Genomic DNA, 9,991 nt, shown 5'->3' on the forward strand with positions numbered 1-9,991 from the left:
TACACGCAGAAGGTTCAGTTTGAACTGAGATATATCTTTGTTTAGGGTTTGCCTTGTCACATCATGTGATTATGTGTATATGCGACTAAAGTCATTCATCATCTGATTATATCAGCCATAAGTTGTCCACTACTGATTTTAGATGTCCCTCAAAACCAAAGTCTAAGTCAAAGTGAACATTATTTACTTATTTTTACTTTTATTCAAATAGACCGAGAAGGCACTTTTGAACGTCAAAGTAAATATTACAATATTAAAAAAAAAACAAAATGTCAGTCCTCTAGAAGCTATTTGTTCATCCCAAAGTGTAGATTTCTATGGAGAAGAATGTGCAAAGAAGTTTCTGTCGCCGATAAATAATATGAAATTAACTGAAATGAAATTTATTTGCAAGATAACAACACTTAATGATTTTCCTAATTTTTTAAATTATCTGTATAAATAGCTCTCGTTTCCTAAAAGTTATTAGCAAAACCGGATCTTTTCAAAAATAAAACTACCCATGTTCTTGTTGTCCAACCAAAAAATCGAACTTAAGTTATAAAATGTTAAAACAACATAACAAAAAAACCTTGATTTTCTGTTCATACATTTCATACCGTATTAACACGGAGTAGCGCGCGAACAAAAATATAACGTAATTATATAACATTATAGTTTAGAATTCACCAAAGAGATGCAGCGTAGCGATGGCAGACGGCGGCATGCAGTGTTTTTAATCAAATCAAATCAGCGTAGCGACGGCGTAGCAGCGTAGCAACGTAGCGGCCTCGCGTAGCCGTACTACGGTGCTACGGTGTAAATCAAAAACTGGTGTTACACATTATAATTATGTAAAAGAAATTCTTTTTTTTTTGTTATATTCTGTATGTATGTGTTATGTTGTTGTTGAGCTGATCTTAATGTAATTTGATAAAGATGTATACTGTTCGAAGTGAGTGATACCACGGTTTCACAGAAGACATGCGTGAAACAACGCTTGGTTTTGTTTCGCCGTGTGAGTGAGATGGACGTTGGCCGATTTTTTACATAGGTGTTATAATTGTTATATATAAGATTTTCTTTAAATCAGAAGATACAAATTCTTGTATTAATTCACTTTTAAGAACTTTCTGCGTGAGAATGGGATTGGTCATCAGACATCAGTGTCCTATTCGCCAGAGGAGAATGGAGCAGAACGGGAAAACAGCAGAGACGATGTGCAATGACCTTAGTGGATGAAGGTACCTATGCATAAAATGTGGCATCGTAGATTAGGACATCCTAAATTATCATTTTTCTTACAATTCTTTGTTCATTAAAATTAAGCCTTTAACTGCTATCAGAAAACTGTTGAAGGCAAATCCTCCACTAACGTAGGTCACCGGTGACCAACGTGGCAGTTAACGTGTTAATGAATTCATGACTTGAATAACCGACAATTTCTCATGATTGTACTAGGAATTTCGATATCCCATCTCTAGTCTATATTGGAATACAAATCCAATACTATGTACCGACGCTATAGTTTAGTCACATAAAGTAAACAGCTTCATCTTCACTCAGCTACAGTGGAACTATCATATAATTCATTTGCATTTTTTAACCCAAGGGGGCGTAATCCTCATGCAACCTTGTCCGGTACCCTGTCTCACACGTGGGCACGAAGGTGCGGGAAACGAATTCTTCCGCAGCCCCAGCGCGAACCTCCAGATGCACAGAGGAGTGATTTCCTCTATGCTACGTTTCGCAGATGCGCGTGGACACAACACGCGCCACCATCTCGGGTCCTTTAGAACGGGTGGGAACTTCGCCAAGTCCACCGTTCCCAGACCTATTTAGGAGTCTAAAACGAGCAATTTCTGCTCTCCTTCAACGCCCGGATTTATATTCAATAATAGACCAAAACAAAAGTTGACTACAAAATACCATTTAATATTAAACCATAAAAATCTGAAATCGTCATCCAACGAATCAGAAACCAGTATTCAAACTAAAGAAATACAACATAAAATACAAGAAACTCGGTATCGCACAGTTATAAATTATAATAGATTGTGTTTATTGCAAATACCTACCTACATACATACATATACCTAATTTTACACAAAGAATCACATGCAGAGAAATTACCTACTGACTAATATCGAAATTTGTATGACGAAGTGTAAAAACTTACGTAAAAAATAAAATAATAGATTGTTGTATACCTATGTGCAGGTGGTGTAGTGTTGTTTCGTCGCCTCAGAGCGCGGTCTCCCCACCAATATGTTTGGTGTAGTGTTTACAATTCTCTCCGTCAGTATTGCATGCCACGCTGACACTAATAATTGTAAGTATTGCTTGTGGAATTATGTCAGTCATTGGATTTTCATCATCATCACTTATGACTAGCCTCCTCCTTATTGGAGATTTGTCATGCTTCGGCACAAATGGGTCGGCTCGACAGGAGTGATACAACAGCCTCACAGAAAACCGATGTGAAACAACGCTTGCGTTGTGATTCGTTGTGGGATTGAGGTTACCGGAGGCCCAATAAACTCAAATCTGGATTCCCCAACAACTCATAAATTCCTAACCCCCAAAAGGCCGACAACGTACTTGTGACGCCTTTGGTGTTTCTGGTGGCCATGGGCGGCGACTATTGCTTGCCATCGGGTGATCCGTTTGCTCGTTTTCCGGTTTATACAATAAAAAAAATATCCATAAGTTTTAAAATATGAATTTCATATACGGAATTCTCTAAACTTGGTGAAGATTGATCACCTGAATCAAATTTAATCGACACAATTTATGTAATTTTTTGGTTTCTTTTTTCGGTTAGCTGCCATGCAACATGACAAGGATTGTTCCAAGATTTGATTGTAACTATATCTGACTAATGGAAGCTGTCCCATTGATCTATGTTACAGCATCATCGGAGCCGACACTGCTAGTCGCACCACCTCAGGCGTCCCGGCGCATGTCATCCGATCTGGTTGACAAGTTGAGACGGCAACTCATGCGCGACAACTACGACTATCAGAATGTAAACTCCAACGAACGCAGGAAACAGAATGCCACTCGCATGCCGGCAGCCAACGCGGTACGTATCAATAGAGTCAATGAGATCCCCATCTCAGATAGTTAGGACTTTTTCAGAGATACTCAGTAATAAGTAAATTATAAGGAAATAAACTTATTGACAGGACAGGTCACAGTATTTTTTATACTTTCGATGTAGCTGAAAAATGAAGGCATTTTCATTTCAAATCATATACGTTCCAAATGTTACTAAAATATATATTTACAGAAGTTTTATTAATAGAAAGTTGGAATCGACAACTTACCCCCGTATACCTAGAATCTTGGAGCACGTGCAGGCAGGCAGCGCAGACCAGCGTATCAACTACGAGCCGCAGCAGCCTGCAGCCTGAGCAGCCCGAGCAGCCCGAGGAGCCAGTGCCGTCCGAGCCGTTTGAGCAAGCTGAGCCACTCCAGGAGCCCGAGCAGCCCGAGCAATTTGAACAGCCTGAGGAGGTCGAGCAGCCCCAGGACCGTGAACCACCACCACAGCGCGAGTCACGTCCGCCGCGCCCACAGCGCCAGCAGCCCCAGCGCCAGCAGCCCCAGCGCCAGCAGCCCCAGCGCCAGCAGCCCCAGCGTGGCCACCGCTTCGAGCAGCGCAAGCGGTACGACAGCCCACAACAGAAGCAAGCCGCTGACTGGCCTCGCTACCGGGAGGCCAAGGATGGAGCGCCGCTCAATGACGAGTTGGACGCACGCGACTACTCGCCCGACCGCCGCGGCAACCCTGCCTACCAGAATAAGCGGCGCGACACAATGGACGGGTTTGTGAATCAGATGCAAGTCGCGCCCGTTGGTCAAAGATTTAGGACGAGGCAGCAACAAGGTGGCCGTGATGACATGCAAGGAGAGGGCCCGACGCCTCCTATAGATCTAGACGAAATAGAGCCGCCGGGTGAATCACCCAACAACCCAGAGGATGCAGACCAGGCCGAGCAGCCCGAGCAGCAGAATGAGGACGAGGCACAGGATGCTCCCGACCAGCAGGACGACGGCGAACAGCGTGAGTACTCTGGCCAGCAAGACCACCAGCAAGATCAGAACGACCAAGCCTCAGACTACTCGGATGGCAAACATCAAGATCAAGCAGCCTACGACGAGGTCCCAAAACGTGGTAGCAACCAACCCCAGCGCGGGGGCAGGTCTACAGGTCCACCGCCGCAGAACAAGCGAGACCATCCAATCTCCAACAAAGACCTATTGTACTATATGGATGACAATCAGCTGCGACGCAACAACATTGCGTCAGATGATCAATCGTTCTCCGACGAAAACGAATCGGACGAGCAGAAGAGCAGTGGTAATCTTACCGATAACCATTCTCATGGCAACGCTAGCCGGGCCACTGCAAATCGTTTAACCCCTGGACGACCAGGTTCTCATCGAGCTAATTCCAGTAGTGTTTACGCAAATGGCACAAAACTGAATGCAGAGCGCCGTGACATTAATGGGGAGGTTAACGCGACGCAGCGGCCGCGCGGGGACCACACGCCGCGCACCTTCGTGGTCACCGTGGCGGGAGCCAACGTCACCTACAAACTATTGACGGTAAGGATCATGTATGACACTCTCTCTGGACTCTCGACACACCCAAGGCGAGAGAAGCCATTAGCTAAAAACCAGTATTAGATACTCGCTACCCCAAATGATAAAAGTCTTTCTGACGTAGACATTTTGTTTCCTTCTTTTTTTTTAACGTGGTTGTTTTTTATATATCTCTTATGTTTGCCTGACGCTAAATAAACTCTTACTCTTTTCTACCTAACGAGGAATGGTGAAGGCACGTATGTTTCAGTACGTAACATGGTCATGTGTTGCAGCTGAAGACTCGCGACAGGCGGCGCAGCGGTCCGCGGCGGTTCCTGGAGGAGCGCGCGCCGCACAGCGTGGCCCTCATCAGCCTCGACAAGGCGCCACTTCCCGCCTTCCGTCTCCCGCGCATGCGCCGCCAGTACATGCACGAACCGCACGACCACCGCGACCCGCTCGATGACGTATTACCTCATCACCGACGCCAAAACCAGTAGCCTCCATTAATAAATTGATATCAGTTACGTTTAAAACCTATGTCTTTCATTTCAATCTCTACGTCATGTGTTATTTTAAGCCTCCTCATTGTAGAATACATATTATATCTTTTTTGTTCCCGAGCCGTCCAACAGATCTGATAGCTAAAGAACTGTGGCCTTATCATTGTAAGTCAATGTGGACTGGTCGGTCCGTGGCCCGGCCTGCCCGCTAAGTATACGCAGCAACAATATATTGTTATTTAACATTTTAGTATTGCACAAGTGACGCCAAATATTGATTTTCTGGCAGTTTATTGTAAAATTTATTGGATGCCATAAAATTTTCTATCGGAGGATTTTATTTCACGTGTATGGTGATAGATTTAAATCAGCAGTTCTGTGTGAGGGAGACAGAGCGCTGAGCGATGCAGAGGACACTGGTCGCACTGCTCGCGCTGTACCACGCGAGGCTGCTGCATGCTGCCCCCGCCGTGCAGCACCTCGCTGCAGGTGAGTGACACCGCGCAGTATCTGCCGGGACCAGCCAACCACCTCCACTCATAGCCATCTTTTTGTTACAGCAGACAACGGCCAGAAATCCCCAAACAAAACTGTAGACTTTCTAAATATAATCAAAGACGATCTACGGCGTAATAATGATGACTACGCGGCGTTGGAACATAACCTGTTTCTGGAGACTCCCGCTAGTGAACCGCCCCCGAAAGAGGAGCGCCAGCAGCCTGTGTCACTGCCACAAGCCAACCGCATCCCGGTCGGCGGCAGCGAGCTGCGGCGCCCCAGTTCCAGCCTGGGCCTCAGACTCGTGTCTCTGCCAGGAGTCCCACCACCGCGGCCAGGCCCCGCCGCCACTGGAGCACGTCCCGCACACCTTGTAAGCCAGCCCAGCCGCGTAGTACCACGCAAACCTCTAGGCGCCCCGCCCCACCGCCTCCAACGCCCGCGCCCGGCCCTGCACGTCCCCATCAATACCAGGCGAGGTGTCAACATGACCATGAAGAACGGCACATTTCACTACGGCCACATGCCTCCTAACGCCACTCAGTTCAGGAGTTACACACACTCCAAGCATTACAAAAAAGTTCGCGTCGACAAACTGAAACGGCTCGTGGATAAGGGGAAGCATCGAATGAAGAATCATGCCGGCCGGACTGGGCCGGACACCGCCAACGAAGAGCACGGTGCACCTGCGGAGAAGGCGGTGGAGGGCGGTGATGAGGCAGAGACTGAGGCGAACACTCCTGAGATGGAGCACGAGGAAAGGACCACCACGGAACACACAGCGGGTACTGAGGACACGCCGGAGACCACGACGCTGTCGCTGGGAGAGTTGCTGGCGACGACGGACCGCGCCCACCAGGTGAAGAAGGACATCGGGCACGAGCTGAGCAAACTGCGCCAGCACGAGGAGCACCACCCGCAGTCTCCCTCGCCCGACCAGCTCGACATGGCGCCCGCGCGGGGACCGTCCATCACGCTCATTCGGTTCAAGGTACGGTTCCAATTTGCTCACGTACATAGTCTTAACGTCATGTTTCCTGTAGGCCGGTACTTGTACCTTCAACCACGGGTGAAGGTTGAAATAATTTTGTATAGACATGAAACCTATTGGGTAAGTGTGGTATATTTTAATTATTTACTATTAGAAGAACCAACAGCTAACACAATGACAACAACAAGCATAGCAACATGAAGCCAGTTATTATATCAATCTAGTACAGACATGTACCATATTATTGTCTATACAACAGGGTCGGCTGTGCCAGCGCAGCATGCTGAACATGGAAGGCCCCACGTACGGCAAGGACGGCAACATGGTGATTGGTGCGTACGACCCAGAGAACGCGAGGGGCTACGAGTTCGACGACACCACGCCCGCCAACCCGATCCTGCCTCGCTGCTGCAACTGCTGCAAAAAGTCCGTACTCGGCTGCCAATGACGAGAACTTCACACCATATACTGCATTATTCACATCAATACTTAAGTCACTTACACCCAAATACTGAAATGCTACTCAATTTTAAATTGTACTTAAATATCGTGCTATCTCTGTCACTCTATAAAGAATTGATAGAGACAGAATTAGTCTTGAGAGCGTCTTAAAATTGAGTAGCGTTTGAGTATTCGGACATTAGTTTTACTAAATAAATTATAAAGAAACACTTGTAAATCTAAATAAATCGTTTTAACTATGATTTGTTTTAGTTCTGCGGCTACTATAGAGAAGATAATATTATTTTATTATGAGTAAAGGTACGCGTCCACAGGCCCGCGTCGTACGCATCGCACGCAACGGATTTTAGTTTGTCTTGTATAGAAACTCATACAACTGCGTCCACTGATCCGCATCGTACGGACTGCATCATCGGCAATGTATACATGCGATGCGTACTGATAACCTCATATGGAATGCGTACGATGCCGGCATGTGGACGCTTACCTTAAGTAGGAACATTTATTAAAACGAGAAAACTAAACCTTTTATTTAATCATATATCTTAAGTCTACCTTCAAGTAACATAATATGGATGAGCCTATCAACCAACATCTAGTTAGTCTTGTATGTCACCCGCCCACGGCGGCGGTGGCATTATCACCGGGTGCCGTCTGCAACAGGAAAGGACATCATTTTAGCCAGTTGGCTGAACGCGCACTAAGCTGGTACTTAGGCTACTAAGTCAGTCAGTGGCACTCACCTTTGAGTGTGGGAGAGCCATGCTTCGGGACGAATGGGCCGGCTCGACCGGCCTCACAGAAAACCGACGTGAAACAACGCTTTCGTTGTGTTTCGTTGTATGAGTGAGGTTACCGGAGGCCCAATTCCCTCCTTCCCAATCTTCCCAATCCCCGATTCCCGAACAAGAAACCTTAAATTCCTAAACCCCAAAAAGCCGGCAACGTACTTGTAACGCCTCTGGTGTTTCAAGTGTCCATAGGCGGCGGCAATTGCTTACCATCAGGTCGTCGGCTAGTTTATCGGGTTTTATATAAAAAAAATAACCTGCGCGGCGCCCTGATGTACCGCAGCACCCTGCAATACAGAGATACGTGAGTGTAGGCCAGGGGCCTTAGTCTGCTATTACAATTGTGTCAAAATGGTCAATCATTGAGCAGTGCAAGAGGGATGGAGTTATACAACCTACATAGCTCCGTCCCTCTCGCACTGGTCAGTGATCGACCATTCTGACACAATTGTAATAGCAGTCTAAGGCCCCAGGCCATAGCAACCAACTGAACTTAGAAAGCGCTCTCACAAGTCGGCATCGTCGCCCATCGGCATGAAGTCACGTCGCGCGTTCTGCTCCAGGTTTGACGCCTCGGTGCAACACGAGCATGGCGTACTGGAGTCCACAGGGTCAGTGGCACGCGGTGAATATTGTCCTCGCTGTGCGCTGGGCGGGGCGGCCGCATCCAGTAATTCAGCACACAGCATCAGTAGCACATCATATGCCGGGCCGGTCCGCTCCCGTGCTAAACCTTGACAGGCGCGCCACACATCTGGGGGCCGCTCACTTTGCTGTTTCGAGCTGCCCAAATAAATAGACCGCGGCTGATAGTAGTCTAGTCTATCATCGTCAGCTTCGTCCCACTTAGAAGCAGGGGTTGGAAGCGGTGCAGGGTCCAAATTGACGCGAATCCCCTCGTCTAGCGTGAAGGCACTGTCGGGTATGTCGCTGAATGGCCCGTCATCGTCAAGCCGTGCGCGGTTCTGTCGCTCGCTAGAGTCCGCTGCTCCTGACAGCAACGATATCAGTAGCTCCACGGTAGGCGCGGATTTTGGCTATATAAGTAGAAAGGTGGATAGTTAGGCATAATGGGATTGTACACTAGGTCAATATGAGATTCTTTTTTATAACGTTACGTCTTTAATCCCTGAAGGGATAGGCAGAGGTGCACATTATGGCACGTACTGCCACTGTACAATGTACACCAACATTTCACATTTTATGTTTTAAGTCCCATGTGGTAAGCCTATTGCCATATACCGGGCGCATTACCAGACTCCGTGCTACTACTGAGAAATTTTCGAAAAACCGAAAAAAGCCCAGTATTACTTCGCTCGACCTAGGAATTGAACCCGAGACCCCTTTCCCGGCAGTCGCACTTGCAACCACTCGGCCAACGAGGCAATCAATATGAGATATCATTCAAGATTTAATATTTTCACTGTAGTAGAACAATTAATTACTATGTTATCGGCTTACTCACGTAATTGTTTGACGAGGAACTCGACTAGTTGCCGATAAAATAGTAATTAATTTAGTATGTCTCACGAAAGTTACAATAAAATCGTAGTTGAACAAGTAACTCACATCTTCCTTAGAATCTTCTATCTCTTGGAGAGGCTCTGCGAGCGCTAGGCGACACTGTGGACACACAGCTTATTTATTCCGTGAATAAATATGTAAACTTACGCTATTAGGGTAGGATCGACCAGTACAAAGTCAAAGTCAAAGCATTTATTTCAATTAATCCTAAATCAGGCACTTTTGAAACGTCAAATTGAATTGTCCGTCAGTCTGTCTGTCAGTAAAGCTAGGCGCTCGTTCCAAAGTGTTGCTTCGAATGGAGAAGAACGAGCAAGAAACTCCATCGTTACTCTTTTTAAAAAAATGATTTTTACAATATCTCTGATACATTATTTGATCACGGTACTGTACTTACGGTGCAATGAAGTGAACTCACAATGACCAGTGCCAGAAGCGCGCCTGGTGTCATGGCGGCGGCGTGTCGAAGCGACGTGAAAGGCAGTAGTCGCGTGGCAAAACTGCAACTCTTATTATAACCCCGTAACAAATTTCCCAATCAAGCAATCTGTCACAATCGCAATGTCCAATAGATACGCTGTAGTATCGCATTCGCGATGCATTCTACTAGATGCAATAATTTATTAAAATTTATCTATCTACACATTCTG

General features: G+C 46.5%; 3 protein-coding genes across 3 annotated transcripts; 2 read left to right on the top strand and 1 right to left on the bottom strand.

Moving 5' to 3' along the window:
* The first annotated feature begins 1,999 nt into the window (after window positions 1–1,999).
* On the top strand, window positions 2,000–5,173 carry LOC118277012 (protein argonaute-2-like). Its single transcript, XM_035595662.2, has 4 exons — window positions 2,000–2,311; window positions 2,892–3,064; window positions 3,342–4,593; window positions 4,866–5,173. Exons 2-4 carry the CDS (start codon window positions 3,036–3,038, stop codon window positions 5,070–5,072), a joined length of 1,488 nt encoding a protein of 495 aa, XP_035451555.2. The 5' UTR covers window positions 2,000–2,311; window positions 2,892–3,035; the 3' UTR covers window positions 5,073–5,173.
* Window positions 5,174–5,248: 75 nt separating this feature from the next.
* Window positions 5,249–7,253, top strand: LOC118277013 (uncharacterized). The gene is made up of 3 exons (XM_050699658.1): window positions 5,249–5,258; window positions 5,570–6,564; window positions 6,824–7,253. The coding sequence occupies exons 1-3, from the start codon at window positions 5,249–5,251 to the stop codon at window positions 7,010–7,012; spliced, it is 1,194 nt and encodes a 397-aa protein (XP_050555615.1). The 3' UTR covers window positions 7,013–7,253.
* Window positions 7,254–7,292: 39 nt separating this feature from the next.
* On the bottom strand, window positions 7,293–9,792 carry LOC118277014 (uncharacterized). The gene is made up of 5 exons (XM_035595665.2): window positions 9,760–9,792; window positions 9,387–9,440; window positions 8,328–8,854; window positions 8,075–8,104; window positions 7,293–7,680 (listed from the first exon to the last, which is right to left on the bottom strand). The coding sequence occupies exons 1-5, from the start codon at window positions 9,790–9,792 to the stop codon at window positions 7,626–7,628; spliced, it is 699 nt and encodes a 232-aa protein (XP_035451558.2). The 3' UTR covers window positions 7,293–7,625.
* Window positions 9,793–9,991: the final 199 nt, after the last annotated feature.

The sequence above is a fragment of the Spodoptera frugiperda genome, chromosome 17 (genome assembly GCF_023101765.2).
Source record: "Spodoptera frugiperda isolate SF20-4 chromosome 17, AGI-APGP_CSIRO_Sfru_2.0, whole genome shotgun sequence".
NCBI lineage: Eukaryota > Metazoa > Arthropoda > Insecta > Lepidoptera > Noctuidae > Spodoptera > Spodoptera frugiperda.

Bases quoted from the DNA above. Each gene is read 5' to 3' on its own strand.
- LOC118277012 (XM_035595662.2), top strand. From the start codon at position 3,036: ATGCCACTCGCATGCCGGCAGCCAACGCG. The intron at 3,065-3,341 runs GTACGTATCAAT...GAGCACGTGCAG, and splicing joins GCATGCCGGCAGCCAACGCG to GCAGGCAGCGCAGACCAGCG. The intron at 4,594-4,865 runs GTAAGGATCATG...CATGTGTTGCAG, and splicing joins TCACCTACAAACTATTGACG to CTGAAGACTCGCGACAGGCG.
- LOC118277013 (XM_050699658.1), top strand. The intron at 6,565-6,823 runs GTACGGTTCCAA...TCTATACAACAG, and splicing joins TCACGCTCATTCGGTTCAAG to GGTCGGCTGTGCCAGCGCAG.
- LOC118277014 (XM_035595665.2), bottom strand. From the start codon at position 9,792: ATGACACCAGGCGCGCTTCTGGCACTGGTCATT. The intron at 9,441-9,759 runs GTGAGTTCACTT...GTGTGTCCACAG, and splicing joins CGCTTCTGGCACTGGTCATT to TGTCGCCTAGCGCTCGCAGA. The intron at 8,105-8,327 runs GTGAGAGCGCTT...TCTGTATTGCAG, and splicing joins ATGGGCGACGATGCCGACTT to GGTGCTGCGGTACATCAGGG.